This window comes from Cebus imitator, unplaced genomic scaffold (genome assembly GCF_001604975.1).
Source record: "Cebus imitator isolate Cc_AM_T3 unplaced genomic scaffold, Cebus_imitator-1.0 Scaffold9, whole genome shotgun sequence".
Lineage (NCBI taxonomy): Eukaryota > Metazoa > Chordata > Mammalia > Primates > Cebidae > Cebus > Cebus imitator.
In genome coordinates this window covers 7,394,907-7,415,502 of record NW_016107324.1, presented here as the reverse complement: position 1 = coordinate 7,415,502, position 20,596 = coordinate 7,394,907, and the positions used below count along the sequence as shown (strand labels likewise).

General features: G+C 39.3%; 2 protein-coding genes across 2 annotated transcripts in view; one reads left to right on the top strand and one right to left on the bottom strand.

Moving 5' to 3' along the window:
- SHC4 (SHC adaptor protein 4) overlaps window positions 1-20,596 on the bottom strand; it is a 137,336-nt gene that overhangs the window by 51,837 nt on the left and 64,903 nt on the right. Inside the window, exons 3-4 of the mRNA XM_017544987.2 lie at window positions 13,473-13,536; window positions 7,271-7,390 (exon numbers count right to left, since the gene is read on the bottom strand). Of these exons, the coding sequence (XP_017400476.1) occupies window positions 7,271-7,390; window positions 13,473-13,536 (184 nt within the window). The remainder of the gene's footprint in view (window positions 1-7,270; window positions 7,391-13,472; window positions 13,537-20,596) is intronic.
- On the top strand, window positions 793-2,708 carry EID1 (EP300 interacting inhibitor of differentiation 1). Its single transcript, XM_017544999.1, has one exon. The coding sequence runs from the start codon at window positions 1,073-1,075 to the stop codon at window positions 1,646-1,648; it is 576 nt and encodes a 191-aa protein (XP_017400488.1). The 5' UTR covers window positions 793-1,072; the 3' UTR covers window positions 1,649-2,708.

Sequence of the window (20,596 nt, the reverse complement as noted above, 5' to 3'; positions counted from 1 at the left end):
GATTGCCACAAAAGTACTGAAAAGCCTGCTTCCATTTCCAACATTCTATCTTTGTGCGACAGGGTTTTCTGCAATAGCAGCAACCAAAACAAGATTACAGAATAGACTGGACACAAGCAACACACCTCGGGTGTCACTGGCTCTCATCACTCCCAGATGGGACTGTCCAGTTGCAGGAAAAGCAGCTCAGGGCTCTCACTGATTCTACATTACGGGGAGTTGCATAATTATTTCATTATATACTACAACGTAATAATAATAGAAATAAAGAGCAGAATAAATGAAATGTGCTTGAATCATGTTAATATACATAGTCTTATAATTCATAGAGGTATACACAACTTAAAAGATTCAGCTTTTAAGTTGAAGATAGGTAAAACATGTTTTTAAAAAACACACAAAATTATATTTTTTTCTATGAATACATAAAGATACACGTAAATGCAAATAAAAAGAATTTAAAGAATACACACCGCATTGACAATAGTGGAAAGATACCTTTCAGGAGAAAAGAAATGGGACCAAGTATTTCTTCACTCTAACTTAAAAGTACAATGTATCTGTTGTTTGTGAATTTAACTTTTGTAATGACTAAAACGACAGAATGAATTAGTTCTTAATATGCTGATCTGTGGTTATAGATGTTGTCTGATTTGGAGATGCAGATTTAGAAGTCATCAGCACATAAATATATTGCCCAAGGGAGGTGGAGGAAGGGAGGGGAGGAGCATTAAGTGTTACGAAAGCCACATTACGTTATTTTCCAGTTTGCAGCATCACAAGCAGCAGTATAGTTAAGTAACACAGAAACTGTAATGCTTTTGCGAGCAGGATCCCTAGATACGAAGCTCTAATCGATGGAAACCCAGCTCATAAAGCGACGCCAACACCCGGGTAAAAACATTGAGCTACTCCAATCGCAGTGGCGCGCCAAGCAGGAGGCGGTACCTGACGACTACGCCTGCGCGCGTGGTTACGTAAGCTCGTAGCCTTTGCGCACGCGCACAAGCGCACGGCCGCGCAGTTTCTGTCTTGCTGAAGGCTTTTTCCGAGAGGTAGAGCGGTTTGCACAATGTCGGAAATGGCCGAGCTGTCCGAGCTGTATGAAGAGAGCAGTGACCTGCAGATGGATGTGATGCCTGGCGAGGGTGACCTTCCGCAGATGGAGGTAGGCAGCGGGAGCCGGGAGCTATCCTTGCGTCCCTTCCGCAACGGGGCCCCGCCACAGCTAGAAGAGGAAGGCCCAATGGAGGAGGAGGCGGCCCAGCCAATGGCGGCGCCAGAGGGGAAGCGGAGCCTTGCTAACGGGCCCAACGCTGGGGAGCAGCCAGGCCAGGTGGCGGGCGCAGACTTCGAGAGCGAGGACGAGGGCGAGGAATTTGATGACTGGGAGGACGACTACGACTATCCAGAAGAGGAGCAGCTTAGTGGTGCTGGCTACCGAGTATCAGCCGCTCTTGAAGAAGCCAACAAGATGTTTCTGAGAACAACCAGAGCAAGAGAAGCAGCCCTGGATGGCGCGTTTCAGATGCATTATGAGAAGACCCCGTTTGATCAGTTAGCTTTCATCGAAGAGCTTTTTTCACTGATGGTTGTCAATCGTCTGACCGAAGAACTCGGCTGTGATGAGATTATTGATAGAGAGTAGTTATATGCTGTTAAAAGAGGAGGAAACTACTTGAGGAGGGACCCAACTTTCCGCTATCTTTTGGGTTCATTCCAAATAGTTCTGTGCCATTGAAAAACTTGACCTTCAAAAAAATGTGTTTTTCAGAATAGAAGACAATAGGATAGTGACTGCACAGTTGTGAAAAAAGAAGAGAATCATTAAAGAAAAAAAGATGTTTAGACTGTTGAAGTCTGTTCTCAAGAATGTCCTAAAACACCAATGGTTTTGACTTTGTTATTGATCCAGATTATTTTCCTTGCATTGGGGAAAATACCTTTCATCTTTGTTTTGCTGTACAGATGGTTTTGCAAGAATAAGTCATGACCAAGACAAACCCAAGACAAGAGCCCACTGATACTAATTATATGAGGAAAAAAATGTATCCAACTAGGACACATATCTTTTGAGTTATTTGGACTGAAAGCTTAAGAAAACTTAGAAAATTCTATTTTGTGATCTATTCAAGCCGTAGTTATCAAAGGCTAAATTTTCAATGTAAGATAAATGGAGTAGTCTTCATTATCCCAAAAGGATGAGTAAACTCAAATTTATATCACATGTGCTATATGTCTTAAGATGTGTTTCCAAAAGCATCTGAAATTTTGTTTGTACACGTATCTTGATCATTTATAAAGCCACTGTGATCTATAAATCAAGAAAATCCATTGTTATGACCTTTTTAAAAATTAAGACATCCTTAATTAAAAAGTTTCAAATCTAGACATTGTGTGTGAATGTACAAAGAAAAACCATTTCTAACGCTGTTATATACTAGACAAATTTTGTTTTGCTTGTTGTTTTAACTTGACGGGTGAAAGACTTTAGTTGAACTTCATATTGTAAGAACTGTTAATAAAAGTCAAGTAAAAAGCCCTATATCTAAAAAGACTTTACGAACAGTTATTCTATCAACTCTTAAAGGTTTTAAACCTGCCCAGATATTACCTTGGTATCTGAAGTTTCCCTCTGTCTCCTCCTCTTAAGCTTGTTATTTGTTATGCACCAGCATTGGAGATAATAAAATTTCTTGTTCTGTGTATTTTGTTTGGCTAATCGTATTGCAGACATACTTTCTCTGTATACTACTTTTTATTGTATGTATTATTGCAACCACTTGATTTAAACTTAATCAGTGTTAAGCGAAAATGATCTAGCTTAAGATATCTAATTCACAAATTCATTTCTGGAAATTAAACTTTGTAAATTAAGTTTTTACCTATAAGAATTTGCTGGTCTAGGAAAACCAGCCCTATCAATGAGTATGTTGCTGTGGTTACCTTACTAAGATGCTGAAGTTTTAGGAGAGGAATCACATCAGAAGGCTATGCCCAGCAAAATGAGTTTATCAGCAGGTTTTACGATCAGTAAAAAGCTTCCAGATGCTTCTGCTCTATTGTAGCAGTAAAGAATGTATACCCAATGCAACAGGACAACTCAGCCTAATTTATTTTACGGTCATCTTTTTTGGGGAGAGAGATCGTAAAAGAGGACTGTGACAAGGATGATCAAAATTGCTCAGACACTAGCTGAGTTGGGAGGGAGAGATCATGGAAGTAAACTATTGGTGCTTAAACTTCTTAATCCTACTATCTCTTTCACTGCTTTCTCAGCCTGTAGCAGCAGTCGTTTGAGTGTAGCCAGATAATTAATTGCATGCATGATGTAAATTAGCATGGGTGGGGGTATGCTAGTGCACAATAAACTGGCTGGTTGTATTTACCTCCAGATCTTTGTCTTTACCAGAAAAATTTACCTTTACTGGGAAAGATAAACTTTTGAAAAAAAATCTGGGGTCTACTAACTAGAAGGTTGTGATTCTGTTTGTCTCTGGGACTCAGTAGGGCACTAGAGGTGAGGTAGGAAACACTCCCTGTTGCATCTGAAGGCTAATCTTGGGGAGAAAAACCTGGGCTCTGCAATTGACTCGTTTTTCTCTCAAAAATAGGCAGTAAGCTGAGAGACAATGAAAATTGTAAATACTTACTTGTATTTATTGAGAATAGAAAACCCCTTTTAGGGGTATAAAATCATTTGTATTTCTTTTACATGCAGTTGCCACAGACAAGCCAGACTACTTTAAAATTTGAGTTCTACTATATGTTTAGCTCAGTAACTGGGAAATTAATCTCTGTGGCTTGGGTCCTAAAATGAAATAGGGGTAATTGGATGTACCTTACAAATTGTGAGGACTAAATGGAGAGAGAGAGAGTGTGTGTGTGTGTGTGTGTCAGTCATTTAAGGGAACTAGAGACAGGAGTTCTGTGGAAATTCTAACTGGTTTTGCAAGAGAGGGAATTTAAAGAAGCTTTTGAGTACGCAGTGTGGTTAGGGAGAGTTTTCCAAATGTATCCCTATGTATTACAAATGTTCAGTTAAATTAGATATCCCATGTTGGCTGTCTTCAGGCCACAGATCTATTTTGTTTGGTTCATGCTTATAATTTTAAGAGACCACCATCTCAGTACAGAGATACCAGCTAAAAATCTAGATTTTTACCCTTTTATTTTGAGATCAAGTCTTGCTTTGTTGCCCAGGCTGGAGTGCAGTGGCTCAATCTCAGCTTATTGCAACCTCCACTTCCCACGTTCAAGCAATTCTGCTCAGCCTCCCGAGTAGCTGGGATTACAGGCGTGAGCCACCGCACCTGGCCTCTTATTTGTTTTTAAAGTAAAACATCTGGGAGCCTTTGACCACTAGACCTACATAGCAAAAAAAAAAAAAAAAAAGTCTGATTCACCTTTAGACAAGGAAGGGACTGTTTGCCAAGTCCCCTGGTGTTGTCTCCCCAACACAGAAGCCAGGTAGCATTTTGACATCTATCATTGGGCCTGCATCATTGTTTCTTTTTTTGTGCTTGCACAGTTTGCATTACATACCTGGCTTCTAAATATTTGAACTTGCCTCTCCTTATAGATTCTAAAGGCTGTCTCAATTTTCTGCCTGTTTTACCTTAACTCTATTACCCTTCTGAATTCAGTACCTGTTAGAGTTGTAGAAATGAGTAAAGAATTATTGGGAGTTTGAGCTGCTGAGACTCTGATATTTTTGCTTGAGACCCTAAAATACTATATTAAAGTATGTCAGTAAAGTATGTTGTTTGAATTTTAAAACAAGGAAATACGTAAAACTTACCCTTGCAAAATTGTATTTTCCCATCCTGAAATACGGTAATATTTTTAAATTGCAAGCATTGCGTGTTTAATATTTTCTGCCTCTGGAGGTTTATAAAATATTTTCTGGGAGTGAATGGTTATATTCTTGATGTTCTTAGTGACCAAAGATAAGTGTGAACTATCTGATCCATAAATGCTGTCATCTATGAATATATCCATAAACTTGAACCTGTTTGTTTTCAGTCCAAAGTATATCTTAAAAGTTAAGTGGGAGTGGGGAAGACATTAGTATTTCTTTGTATTTATTTTAGAACTTCTGAGGGTAGCGTTAAGGATTTAATTAATCCTTTTCTTGTGATGTATCCACAAGGTCCCTCATCTTTGCTGCCTTCATTTCTTAAACATTTTAGTTGCTTTTCTCATGGGACATAAAGCTTCTTGAGTTGAGGCCTCTACAGTGGCACATCTTTCCCCCATACTCCCCAGCTATTTCTCCTAGGCCTGCAGAAAAGCTCAAAATAGTTATTAAAAATCACCCCTCACGTCTGAGATAAATGAGATCTTAACTTTGGTCCCTATTCCAGCAGTGGGCTGAATACAACCCCATTCCATGCCACCAGTGCAGAAAAGATATGGATTACTCTCAAGGCACATCATAGTACTATTGTTATTGATAATGAAAACCACCCGTTATCCTCACCTCTGTTTTGCCTGAAAGATTATGGGTGGGTAGTAATACTTTGCCCTAAAGAAGGGATACTGAAGGGGAAAGAGAGGCTGAGAGTAAACTCTGCCCCACCACTTCCACCACAATTCCATTCTTCATAAATTCCTCATTCATTTCTGGTACCCCACAGGGTCATTTAAAAAAATGATCATTAGATTCTGCCCAAAAGGCTGTCATTCTGATGGCTTTGGCTTTGCCTACTCAGTTCCTCCCTTACAAAATTCTGAGATAATCCAAGGGCTCCTCTACTTAGTTAGATCGCATAATTAAAAGCATTGAGCTTTCACGTACCGTCCATGTGAATGAAAACTAAGAATAAATTCTGCATCTACGTAAGTCTTGAAGTCAAAATGTCAGAATGACTGAATGAATGTTTCACCACCTACATGTGTTGCATCTTCCAAGTGCAGCCCAAAATGTTATGCTCTCATTATACCAATGGTATCATCACTCTTGGAAGATCAATCAGGACCCAACTGGATGAGAATTTATTTGTAACTGTTTCATATTATTTTCCTCTAAGGTGTTATATACTACTGCATAAACAGTATATTTTATTGTTTTTTAATTTAGAAAAAAAAAGCAGCCCTCAAAACCTGTTATGTTGCTGATAATTTTATAATCTTATAATATTTTCCTATTACGTACTGAGTATATGAAAAGTTCTCAGAGAATATTTGAGTAAATAATAATAATAGGTATCATGTGGCTGGCACATGCTATATAATTTACATCTATCATCTAATTTAATCTTCTGAAAAGCCCTACGAGATACCTACTGTTAAATCCAGCCTCTCAGACCTTATAAATAAGTACCATAATCCTCATTTTACTGAAGAGATAAACTGAAGCCGAGTGGTAGGGGTCATTCGTTAGTAAGTGGCAAAGCCAGCATTTCAACCTATATGTAACCTCAAAGCTTTTTAGCATGTTATTATTGCCAAGTATACATTAAACCTTGATCAACAGCACTCCATACAGTAAAACCTTACGTGTAAAGAAACTTGAATCACAACATATTAGACAAAGAGAAAAATTAGATCCTAACATACATACATAACCTGATAGAAGGCATTTAGCCTAAAAAATTAAAAGCAAGCCAAACAAAATGTTCCGGTTTAGGTACATATTTAGCCCAGTGCCTATGTATCTTCCACATTTGCTTCAGCAACACTGTTCTGTGAGAAATGAGGTTCACAATGAAAAATTAGGCACACCACAGTATCATAAATTAATAAGGAAGAAAACATTATCTTTTATACAATAACATTTTAGAAAGCTGCTCAGCCACAAGAATTGGAAGAAAATATTTTCTGCTTAAATTTCAGTTCACTAGAACACTTACCCCAACATCACCTTTCCCCTTTGTCCCTCATCTGCTCCCTGGCCCAACACACCGTCTGTTAGTTGTGATAATGGGATTAATTGCTTTTCATTAGGGAAGGGTTGGTGGAAACACCAGTGACCAATTCAAGGATATGAGTTGCTAAATGATATTTTCTATGTTCTTTGCACCTTAGTTCTTCATTCAAAGCCAGTTAGGTAGGTGCACGTATGTAGGTGGTTACATGCCCCAGTGATGGGTTAGTAATGCTGCTGTTCTAATGATTGTTATGCATAAATCTTTGGCAGATTTTTTTCACTTGTGCTCTATTAAATTGTAGGCATACTCTGTATAAAACTTTATTCTCCTTATTATCCCCAGGCTTCTCTGGAAAAATAGATGATACATTAAACTATAAATGAGATTCGTGATCTTACCTGTTGGTTGTCAAGATTCATCAGTGTGAGACTGCATGTCGAGATGGTCAGTTTTATATTCATTCCTGAAAACTGAAGATTACTTTTGCCAAGAACTGATGATAGGAACTTAACTGGAGGCTTTAAAAATTAAAAAAAACAAAAACAAAACCACTGTTAGGAAGTTTGTTACAGAATGAAATGTTACAAGAATGAATGTTTTTTAAATGTTAAAAATGAGTCAAAGTCCAAACTGTTCCACTCTATTTTACTTTACATAAATCAAATCAAAGGGAATGTTTTTTATTAAACATTTTTTAATAATTAGAATGCAGCAAATTCTTTATTAAGTAGTGAAATTTAGGCCCTCAGAACTTTCTCATAGTTTCTCTCCTCCCCAAGTGCTGGGAGTGGGCTCTTGCTTTAATGTAAACACATTTCTATGAGAGTTTAGACCAGCTGAACTCTTGAGTCCTTTTCAATACTACAAGTCTAAAACAAGAAAAATTTGACAATCCACTGAATCTAATGCCACAGAAGGCACTGATGAACACTTTCTAATTAAGCACCTGATTCCTTCTTTGAAGCCATGCCTGTTCCTCCTTCATCTTTCTCATGCCAGAGTTAAAAAGTATTCTTTTCCAGACTAATTGTAACCTTCAGATAATCATGATGCCTGAAATTCTACCACTGGCCACTCTTTTAGGTGAAATCATTGTTTTCAGAAGGTTCCAATTATTAAAATGAACAAACATTACTAGGAAGGGGGTAGCCCATTCCACATTAACTCATTAATAAAGATGTTTTAATTTACTAATAGAAATGTACAGAAAGATCCTGAGCAAAGGGACATGTTTTGATAAAAGCAAAAATTCTGGACCAGGAATTTCTTAAGAAGAGGAGTTCTGTGGGTGTGGTGAAGAATCATGAGAGTAGGGGGTACCCAGAAATTATAAAGAAAAGCATTGGGGCGATAAGTTGGGAAAGAGGTACCAACGGAGGGGTGAGAGGTTGGGCTGGCAGACTTCCTCAGGCAGAAATGCCAGTTACCAACTGATTACCTTGGACAAATAACCTTTATAAGCCTCAATTTCTTTTTATATAAAAAGTGGGGGTAAAAACAGTAGCCACCTCATAAGGGCTGTTGTGAAGATTAAATAACTGGAGAACATTTAGCACAGTATTTGGCTGGGTACGTGAGAGCTGTTATTATTAAACAATTTTTGCTCTTTCTAACATTAAAAATTCTAAGAAATAATTTAAGAGATTTAAATACTTTGATGGATGTTTGGATTAAGTCTTGAAATCCTCTGCTGGAAAGTGGGCTAGTTGATGGAAATCAGTGATTCCTCAGCATATGGATCAATACTTTGTGGCAATCAATGAAAACACAATTTGTTTCTTTCCTAGTTTTGCTTTTATATTACTCTCATTTGATTCATTCCGGAGCCATACCAAACTGTTAAGCACACACTGTTGAAATTTAATGTATAGTTTTATTTTTAATTCTAAGCGCATTCTAAAACGTAGTGCAAACATGAGGAATGCTTAGCCCTAAACCTCACAGCTATTACCACATCATAAAGCTGACTCTTGGTCTACTTTCTTTGCTTCTTACACGGTTCTGGGCAAGGCGAGCCACACAATTCAGGGATTTTATGTTTCCCACAGTTATTTTATTTAATAGCAAATCGCTCATTTGCTTCTCTAGAGTTTCTTTTCCATGCTAGTTTTTAAAATATTATTATGAAATACAAATTAAATTATAATACTATCTCATAGTCAAAAAGCATTTTGTCATCTGTAAAGAACTTTTACGTTAATCATCTTAATTTTGTTCTCACCATAACCTTAATCTCATAAGAAATGCCCAAAATGTATCTATTGTATAGGAGACAAAGTCTTTCATGCCTTTATTAGAATGTCCTAATAAAGACTAATGGAAGAGAAAGGAGTGGAAAGCATACAGGATGGGCAGTGAGGCAACTGGGATTCAAGTCCCAGGTGTGATCCTAACTTGTCAAGGGACCTTAGACAACCCCAGACCACCCTCAAATGTCTTCATTTACAAAACAGGAGCAATAATGCTAAGTCACTTCTGTTCTTCTACCTCTAGCCATGGGAGGCCTTAGGAGAATCAAATTTAGCATTAATAATAAAGTACATGGAAATGCATAGTGTGCAGTGAAGTGCTAACAAACTGTAGTGGTTATAATTACTACTTTTAAAATGAATGTTGGCAATTTTGCTACAGGATTTCTCCTTCAAGAAACACACAGTGGAGAAACTGCAGACCCTGGCCTTGGGAGAGTTCACTATGGGAGTGAGAGGAGAAGGGAAAAGAAAGGGGTGGCTGAGGATGGGATACTGACCAACTTTCACTAAAGAGTAGAGGCAGGCCTGGCAGAGGTGCTTATCCACATTTTACAAATGAGAAAAGTATTAAGATAGGGAAATATTAATTTACTGTATCTGGGTCAATGTATTGGTATTGATATAACGGCATAGCTCTTCGTATTCTATATTGCATAGTCTCTCAGGAACCCCCAGTTCTTTCAGTTATTCCCTAACCTTTAGACTTCAAAACTCATGGGAGATCAGATAAATGGATAAATGATTTATCCATTAGCACTCCAAACTGCTAATGATGCAGTATCTGACAGACCTACAGGAATCAAACAAAGATCTGATTATATTCAATTGGCCCTAAATCGTTTTTTTGGCTCCCTCACCCTAGGGCAGATGCTTGGCAGAGAAGTAGATAACATCGTGATTAAGCGTGTAGATGCTGGAACCAGACTGCCTGGGCTTGACCCAGCACCTCTATACACTTACTGAGTCACTGAGCAAGTTACTTAACCTCTCCGGGCCTGAGTTTCCTCATCTGTAAAATGGGGATAAATAGTAAGACCTGTGGCTAGGTTTTCTGTGATGATTAACAAATATAAAAAACACAGCATATCAAAACTTATGGGATGCAGTGAAAACAGTGAGTGCTAAGAGGAAAAATCATAGATATAAACACTTTTATTAAAAAAGCAGAAAGAGCTCAAGTCAAAAACCTAACGTTGTAACTTAAGGAACTAGAAAAAAACAAATCAAAACCTAGCAGAAGGAAAGAAATCATAAAGATTAGAACAGAGACAAAAGATATAAAGACTAGAAAAATAGATAAAATTAATTAACCCAAAAGTTGGTTCTTCAAAAAGATCGACAAAACTGACAAACCTTTAGCTAGATGAACTAAGGCAAAAAAGAGAAAAGACTCAAATTACTAAAATCAGAAATGAAAGTGAGGAAATTACTATCAATTCTACAGAAATGAAAAGGATCATGAGAGAGTACTGTGAACAATTGTATGTCGACAAATTGGAGAACCTAGATGACATGGACAAATTCCTAGAATACCTACCAAGATGAAATCATAAAGAAATAGAAAATGTGAAGAGGCTTGGTGAGAGTATGGAGAAATTAGAACCCTTGTGCATTGTTGGTGGGAATGTAAAATGATGCAGCTGCTGTAGAAAACAGTATGGCAGTTCCTCAAAAAATTAAAAATAGAATAACCACGTGATCCAGCAATTCTACTTCTGGGTATATAAACAAAAGAATTGAAAGGAAGGTCTCTAAAAGATATTTGTAACTCATGTTCATAGCAGCATATTCATAGTAGCTAAGCTGTGGAAGCAACCCAGTGTCCATCCACAGATGGATGGATAAGCAAAATAGGTGTATACATACAATGCAAAGTTATTCAGCTATTAAAAGGAAGTAAATTCTGACATCTGTTATAACATGGATGAACCTTAAGGACATTATGCTAAGTGAATTAAGCCAGTCATTTCTGTTCCTATGATTTTGAGTACTCTAGGTACCTACACAGAAAGTAGAATTGTGGTTGCCAGAGACTGAGAAAATAGGGGACCGGGGAGTTATTGTTTAATGTGTAGAGTTTTAGTTTTGCAAGACGAAGAATTCTAAAGATGGCAAATGGTGATGGCTGCACAAAAATGTGAACGTACTTAATTCCACTGAACTGTACACTTAAAAATGGTTAAGTTGAGGCCGGGAACAGTGGCTCACACCTATCATCCCAGAACTTTGGGAGGCTGAGGCAGGCAGATCATGAGGTCAAGAGATTGAAACCATCCTGGCCAACTTGGTGAAACCTATCTCTACTAAAAATACAAAAATTAGCTGGGCGTGGTGGTGCATGCCTGTAGTCCCAGCTACTCAGGAGGCTGAGGCAGGAGAATTGCTTGAACCCTGGAGGTGGAGGTTGCAGTGAGCCAAGATCATGCCACTGCACTCCAGCCTGGTGACAGAGCAAGACTCTGTCTCAAAAAAAAAAAAAAAAGATTAAGATGAGGCTGGGAGCAGTGGCTCGCACCTATAATCCCAGCACTTTGGGAGGGCAAAATGGTCAGATCACTTGAGGCCTGGAGTTAGAGACCAGCCTGGCCAACATGGCAAAACCTCATCTCTACTAAAAATATAAAAATCAGTCAGACATGGTGGCACATGATTGCAATCCCAGCTATTCAGGAGGCTGAGGCATGAGAACTGCTTGAACCTGGGAGGCAGAGGTTGCCGTGAGCCAAGACTGTGCCACTGCACTCCAGCCTGGGTGATAGAGTAAAACTGTCTCAAAAAAAAAAAAAAGGTTGAGATGGTAAATTTTATGTTATGTATATTTTACCATAATAAAGTGGAGAGAAAAGAAAATTAAAAAGCGTAAAATGCTGGGAAGAGTCCCTGGCACATATTAAGTACTCAATACATGCTAGCTGTTGAAGGAAACTAGCTGCTTCTCTGTTTTTCTCTTCAAGTGTACTTTCTGGATAGATGATAGCCAGGTTTGTTCTGTTTTATTTTGGGGTAGGGAATCCCTGCTCCTTAAATGAGAAAATATTGCCTGTTATTTGGAATCATCCAGTTGAAGCATCCTAATCAGAAATTGTGAGAAGCAGGAAGAGGCTAGAGATTATTTTGGAACCATGGGTTCTGTCAAAGAGACTAGTCATAGAGAGTCCTTAATAGAATTTCAGGGCCATTTGTCAGAATGTTTCATGCCATGTGGTTCCTCTGAGTCACTCTGGGTGATACTGGGTTCAGTCCTATGTAATATAATGAAGAATGATAACCAAAAATGGAGCAAAGAATGATAACCAAAAATGGGGCACAGCAGTATAGAAATAGAGCCCTATGCTGGGAATCTGAAGACCTGGCTTCTACAGCTGGCTCTGACCTTAATCATCCTAGTGACTCAGGCAAATACCATGTCTTATCTCTGACTCAGTTTAGTAGCTGGCAAAATGAAAAGGTTAAACCAGAAGATCTCTTTTAAAAACCCTTCTCTTAAACAGTTTGCAATTCCAAATGATTTATACAGTTGTCTTAAGAGCTTTGCATTGTCCCTTTGGACTTTTCAAAGCAACAAAATATTCTAGGGCTCATAGCTTAATAGCAATAATACCAGCTCCCATTAACATAGAAAGCCTAATAGATGCTAGACACTGTGGTAGGTAGTATGTAGACATCACTTCATTTATTTCCAACATAATCTTATAAAGTAAGTGCTATTTTCTCCCATTTTACAGATGAGAAAACCAAGGATCCAAGAGGTTAAGTGACTTGTCCGAGAGTCAACCGTTTGCAGGTGGCTGAGGCAGGGCTTCAATCCGAGTCTGTGTAACATAAAAATTTTGCTTTCTTCCCACAGAGATAGCTACTCTACCCACGCATTATTACCTCACCTTTACCACTATCCATATTTATACTCGAAAATAGGCCAGGAAGCCTAAAAAATCTTAAATATTAAAATGCAGAATACATACATTATAAAATGTGGAAATTGCAAGCCACTAAACTGGTCATTTCATTTAACTCCCTAACTTCACAGGAAATAAGAACAGAGTCTCAGCAAGATGAGATCCCACACTCAATGGTCAGCAAGAGCCAAGTCTGGCATCTCTACATTTCTGAGCTAAAGCCCAGGGGCTTTCTCCTCTCTGCAGCTCGAGGCATCACCACATCACAGTGTCAGGCAGCTCAGAAAGAGTTGAGGGTCAAGAGCAACTTTAAGTGCAGCTCTGATATCATGTCACATGACAAAGGCCAGGTGGGACCTTGGGTTATATGCTGGGATGAAGTAACAGCGATTTTCATACTATCTCTGCCATAGTGAGGGAGATATAAACAAGAAAAGCACATCAACATTTACCTTTCGCTTTTTAATGGCTCCATTTGCCCCAGAGACAGCTTCACACAGGCGACTTATTGCTTCCCTAAAGAACAGAAACCATATCAATAAAGACTTAGCATATTACCTCCACACAGTAAGCATTTAAGAAATGTTAGGGCCGGGCGCGGTGGCTCAAGTCTGTAATCCCAGCACTTTGGGAGGCCGAGGCGGGTGGATCACGAGGTCAAGAGATCGAGACCATCCTGGTCAACACAGTGAAACCCCATCTCTACTAAAAATACAAAAAATTAGCCGGGCATGGTGGCGTGTGCCTGTAATCCCAGCTACTCAGGAGGCTGAGGCAGGAGAATTGCCTGAACCCAGGAGGCGGAGGTTGCGGTGAGCCGAGATCGCGCCATTGCACTCCAGCCTGGGTAACAAGAGCGAAACTCCGTCCCAAAAAAAAAAAAAAAAGAAATGTTAGAAATTATCACGGCCAAAAAGTACACATACATAACACTGAGTCTGACACAAATGATATTCTCAGGCTCCCAGGAGGAAATGCTGTACTTACTCCTTCTGCAGGAAGACCTAGCAGCACCCTAATACTGAACAATTGCTTGCCAACAAGTAGCTCTACTACTATTCGCTTTTTTTCACCTCTGTTTTTCCGTGGATTTTCAGATTTTGTTTTTTGTGTTGTTGATTTTTAACCAAAAAGGAGGGGCAGGGCTTTGTTGTCTGGAAATACTTCGCAGTTTAACCTTTGGCAAAATCATCTCTGCAATGTTATGAATAAAAAGCTTCATAGTATCTCAGAACTAAAAACAATTAAATACAGAAAGAACCTGACACTAGAGGAAGTTTAAAAGGATCAGGAGAATGTTGAATTTCAAGGTGGTCTCAAATGGAGTTTTATTGACTAGGTTGCTGCTACAAGCCATTGAGCTTTCATGTAATTTCACAGAAGAAATCAATATCAAATTTCCTCCTTTGCTTACTTTTCTGCCCTTCCTATATATTGCACTTCCTGAGAGAAAGGCACCGCTAAAATAAGTAGTTGCTCCTTAATGGAAGTGGTGAAGGAATCGGCGCCCTCCTTTCCATGAATGCAGTTACAACTAAAAGCTTTTGTCTCTGGGACTCTGAGCATTCATAACTGCCCAAGCTTTCACTCTGTGTAATTTGAACCTTGTGGCTTTCAACACATATATTAAACTTTTCACAAGGCAAATGGAAATCTCTTCTGGATTCCCCAGAGATGATTGTTTAAATTAATAAACTATATTCTCTCACACACACCAACACACATAATGCATGCAACATTGTATGATCATTTTTATATATATTATATTTCACGATAATATTTTCTATAGTTTAGATTCCCAAAGGGAGTGGGGAGAGGTCAGAGAGAGGTAAGCAGACCCATTTTTAAAACTACAGCTATGATATGTTGTAGTGCAGAGCAATGTCCTTCTAGAAGAACTTTTGAAAGGTAAGTAGAATTCCCAAAGATTCTAGGCATTATTTTGCACTTATAATGCACGTTTTAGCTCAGATCATTTTTTCTATATAAATCAAACTCTTCTTCAAGATATTATTTTGTCTGATTTTTGCATAATTATCTGCAGTCAAAGGATAGAATGGATCTTTCGTTAGCATATATTCTCAGGATTTCATATTTATTGTTTCTCTAGGATTCTATGCTTTGTTCTCTGGAGTCAAATAGAAGGATAATACAGAGGGCTGGGCTCTCTGGCTTGTTGATTGATTTACATTTTGAGTCATCTAAATGGTTACGCAATAATTGGTAAGACTCATATAATTAATCCAAATTGGCACTGATACTGCCAAAATAGCTAGTCCAGGCATCCCACTCTATTGACAGTATTTAATAAAGGTAAGATAAGGCAGGTCCTTTACTTCATGAGAGTTAGTTTAGGTGTTTTGGTCTAAAAAGTTGACTATAAATGATGTGAAATTGAAGTAAAAACAAAGGTGGATATTGATGCTGCCAAATATAATAACAATAATAAAAATATAATAACAATAATTGTATGCCAAATATAATAACTTCTTATTAGAAGTTGTTAGTTTTATATAGCATCTTGAAATTTCACACTGTTTTCCCACACATTTGTTTTCTTGATTCTCACACCAATTATCTGTATCTTCTAACAAGTAATGCAGTGAATCTAAGTTGACGGGAATGCTTTACAGCATGAATGCCTCTCAAAGTTTTGAAAGGCTAAAGCTTCCTGGCAGAGAGGAGATTGGAAATTCCAGACAGAGCGAAGAACATAGGTGAAGACACCAAAACACAAAGTATCATGACATGAGGGGAATTACAAGTACTTTGATATTACTGGAGCATAACATATGGTAGAACAAGAATATGAACTAAGAGATGAGTCGGAAAACTGTTTCTGTGAAGTACCAGACGGTAAATATTTCAGACTTTGCTCTTTTGCGAGTACTCAACTCTGCCACTGTAATGCAAAAAGCAGCCTTAGACAATACGTAGACAAGTGAAAGTGGCTGTGTTCCAATAAAATTTTATTTATAGAAACTGGTAGTGACCAGATTTGGCCCATGGGCCATAGTTTGTTGACCCCTGGATCTGATAATTCACACAAAAGAGAGAGAAATCATTTGGTTTTTTAAGATGGGAAAATATTCACATTCATTATAATTTTAAAATTGAAAATTAAAACACGATACTTTATTCTTTTCCAGTGTTGGAAAAGATGGGAGGGAAATATTCTGCTTTAGGTACATTTATTCATTGCCAGGGGCCTTAGTATTAATACAATCTTTCTAGAGTTAATTTGGTAAAAGTTGACAAATGGCAAAATTTATCAGAGCATGAGCTGGGCGTGGTGGCACACACTTGTAGTCTCAGCTACTTGGGAGAGCCGGTTGAGCCCAGGAGTTCAAACCTGCAGTGCCACTGCACTCCAGCCTGGATGACACAGTGAGACCCTGTCTCTAATTTGTTTAAATAATTTATTACAGGTGGGGAGAAACCTGTTTTGGGATGGCATTGAGTATATAAGTAAAAGAAACACTTCAAGTAAGAAACCAACCCAAAGTCTTGTGATATAGAGATAAAACATATTAAAATAAATATGGCCACTTGGACTACAGAAATACAAAGAAGTCTATATTAATTAGTATGAAAAAGTAGAACTTGCAACAGTATGTTTACATTGGTAGCAGCTATATAAAATTATCATCTGTAAATAGTAATATAGAAAGACCTTATACATTCTGGCTTGGTTTTAGGTGGTTTTCTTTGGGGGAGGGGCACTATTTTGTTTCTGATTCTACATTGTTACAGGGTAAACAATGTTATGTTTTACTTTCATTGTGCACTTAATTGGATAAATAATTTTTTAAAATATTGAAAATAATGCAAAGTTAAGTTCCTTCAGCAGGAGTTTTGCTAGTGTGAGGCAAAGGTGTTGAGATGTGAAGGCACATCAAAGACGTCCCAACAGACAAGTGACACCCATAGGGAGGTGGGAAAATGTTCATGCTACGGATACTAACAGATGTTCTCCTCTCTCTGCTCCCATTCCAGCTTAGCTTTTAACTCCTCCATCTTTGTAGCCACTAAATCCAGGTTTGCTTTTTCAGTTTTTTTAGTTGACTTACCTGTTTCTATTCCCAAAAGTTTCATAAAGATAAAACAAATCTTGAACAGGTTTAGCAAAGCCGTTTAGAATGGTACACCTTGCAGTTGCAGGGAGCCCGAGTTTCAATGAAAGAACAGCCCCTATTTATATTTATTTAATATTTTTGTTTTTGTAGAGATGGGGTCTCACTCTGTTGCCGAAGCTGAAGTGCAGCGGTGCGATCACAGCTCACTGCAGCCTCAACCTCCTCGACCTCAAGCAGTCCTCTTACCTCAACCATGTAGCTAGGACCACTACAACTGGCAAGCACCACCAAAATTGGCTAACTTTTTCTTTTCCTTTTTTATTGTTTGCAGAGACAGTGTCTCCCTATGTTGCTGGGTTGGTCTTGAACTCCTGGGCTCAAGTGAGACTCCCACCTCAGCTTCCCAAAGTGCCAGGATTAGAGGTGTGAGCCACAGCTCCGGGCCAGTCCCTATTCACTGAGCACTCTCTGTGGACAGGCCCAGAGGTGAGCACCTTACGTACATCATTTCATGAGTAGTAACAAGAACATTCCAAGGTAGGGACTTTACTCTTATTTTACCAATGAGGAAACTAAAGGTCAAAGAATTTAAATAACTGGGTCCAAATAAGATAGGAGAGACAGAATGCAAATCCAGTTCTGACTTCAAAACTCACAAGCACCAGGAAGGAACCATATTGCCAGATGGATGAAAAGGAAGGAGTCCTAGGCTCTAGAGACCAGGGGAAGTAGTATACTGACTGTTCTTTCCTTGCTCACCCCCCTAACATAGTGAAGCGCTGCTCTTTGGTCAGTTGTTAACACCAGCGTGGCTGGCATAAACTACCCAGGCAAAAGGACAAAGTGCCAGGTGCCAACTCTGGAAAAGGCTTACTCAGGAGGCCTCTGCCCTTCCTCAGCCCTCTGCTGTCTATGTGCTGGCTGCCACCTCCTGGAAGAAATGAGCATCCAGAGCCAGGCTCTGCCCACGTGGGCAAACACACACGAGTGTGCACTCGCACAACGCAACCATACATTTGAAGCACATGAGGTTTTACAGAGTCCCCAAAATATCTTGATGTACAAAACTCTGCTCAAAAGAAAAAAAAGGGGACAACTGCTGAGGAGCTTGCTTTAAAAAGTAATTATTACCCAGGCACAGTGGCTCACGCCTGTAATCCCACCACTTGGGGAGGCCAAGGAGGAACTCTTGAGGCCAGGACTTTGAGACCAGATGGACAACATAGTGAGACCTTGTCTCTACGAAAGAATTTTTTTTTTAATTGCCAGGCATAGCAGTGCATGCCTGTGGCCACAGCTACCTAGGAGCCCGAGGCAGGAGGATGGCTTGAGCCTGGGAGTTCAAGGCTGCAGTGAGCTAGGATCACATCACTGTACTCCAGTCTGGGCGACAAAGCAAGACTCAGTAGTCGTTACCAATTTTTTTGAATTGGAGACTCTAAGATGAGCCATGCCTCTCTCCAATAAAAGATCTATTTGTACAGATTTTTCTTTCTTCTTTTCTTTTTTGAGATGGAGTCTTGCTCTGTCACCCAGGCTGGAGTGCAATGGCATAATCTTGGCTCACTGCAACCTCCGCCTCCAGGGTTCAAGCAATTCTCCTGCCTCAGCCTCCCAGGTAGCTGGGATCCCAGGTGCCTGCCACCAAGCCTGGCTAATTTTTATATTTTTAGTAGAGACGGGGATTTTGCCACATTGGCCAAGTGGGTCTCGAACTCCTAACCTCAGGTGATCTGCCCGCCTTGCCTTGGCCTCCCAAAGTGCGGGGATAACAGATGTGAGCCACTATACCTGGCCTGTATAAACTTTTCTGTTCCATTTAAGAAGGTCTGCTCCTCACCCCAAAGCTCCTCAAAACACTCTGCGGACCTCTTAGAAATCACAGATCCCAGGTTAAGAATTATCACTTTAACTTAACCTCTCAAAATCCGCTTGCCTTGCTGATTGCAGCATTAACAAACCTCCTGAAATCCCAGCAAGTTAGGCAGAGAGATGCCTGCATTTTGTTGCTTTTGTTCACAAAGATCTTTTCTTCCCCTACTACTGGGACCAAAACATTAACTGTAACATTTTCAAGAACAAATAATGCTTTCAGTGGTTTTCTGGAGTCTCAGCCACACCCTTGGGCCAACTTTACAAATGCTGAGGAAAAAGAAAAAGAAAACAGAGTTGAGAGTGATTTCTCCTGGGGCTGAGGGCGCCCCGCCATTCTTGCAGCCCAAGCAGCTGCGCTCCTGCAGAACCCTTTTGGAGCCAAGTGGCCGTGAGACTTTCTCCAGCCAGCAAACACTAAGCAAGTGTCTGCTCTTAGAGGAGCAGAATTTTTGGAGCTTCAATGGCTAAAGATTTCCATCTTGGGAGCCTGTATTGGAAAGAAAGAGAAATGCCCCAGAGCACCAACAGTGACCACTTTGTTTATTGTTTCGCCACATGAGAAGGAAGGGGAGAAATGGGCTGATGTAAGAGAATGAGAATGCTGTTGAAGATTTGCTTTTAAGCATATAAAACCCTGCCTACGCCATAAGACCAAAAAAAGATATTTTGTCTGTCTTAACAGAGTCCAAACTAATCATCAAACAAAGCCACCTCTCTTCACCAACTCCTGGCCACTACAGCACTTAAGTTATAATTCTTCTGTGTCTTTAACCCTTAAACAGTTAAGCTCCTCCGGAAGCGATGTCACCTAACATGCAACACACACACACACTTTTTTTTTTTTAAGTTTGGAATCGCAATCCAAGACAAATGGGAGCATTTAATGGGAGGAGAGGCTGTGGGGCAGATATTTTTCTGGTGAATATCAAGATGCAGCTCTTCAGTCAATAGGAAAGCCAGAAAATGTGCAATACGAAACCAGGCAAAGGGGCCCAGCTGGAATGATTAAAGGCAATGATCCCCACATCCCCCACCTTCACACACACACACACACACACACACACACACACACACACACACACAGTCACATCTATAGTCACATCCACAGTGAAGGAGTATTGTCCTGCAACAGGAATGAGAATAAAATTTTGTCAGTTTTGTCTCTTCAAATAAGAATGAGAATAAAATTTTAATCACAGCAAGAACCTTTCCAAAATAAAAAGTCAACACTACTCAGTCAAAACAAATTCACCTGCATTTCCCAAAGGACTTTTTTTTACTTTCAGCTCCAACGTTAAGTCCTTAAAGAAATCAGTTAACAAAGTCTAAGGGACATGTTGCATCCCGAATGTCTCGGATTGCCTTCTTATTGTGAATGAAGAGATTCTGAGTAATTCAGACTGCACATCTGTGTGGTATTATGCTGTTCCGATTGTTCTAGGGAAACCAGTACCATCTTTTTTTAAATCTTTGCCTCCAGGACAGCAAGGCTCAGTGATCTATGTGTTCAATTTTGTCCAGCTTAGTGAAATTAAAGACATCCAAACATTTGTGAAAACCCTCAGACAGGACACTTTAGAACAGGAGCCTGCCTCTGTGGTGATAAGCACACAATGAATGCAGTC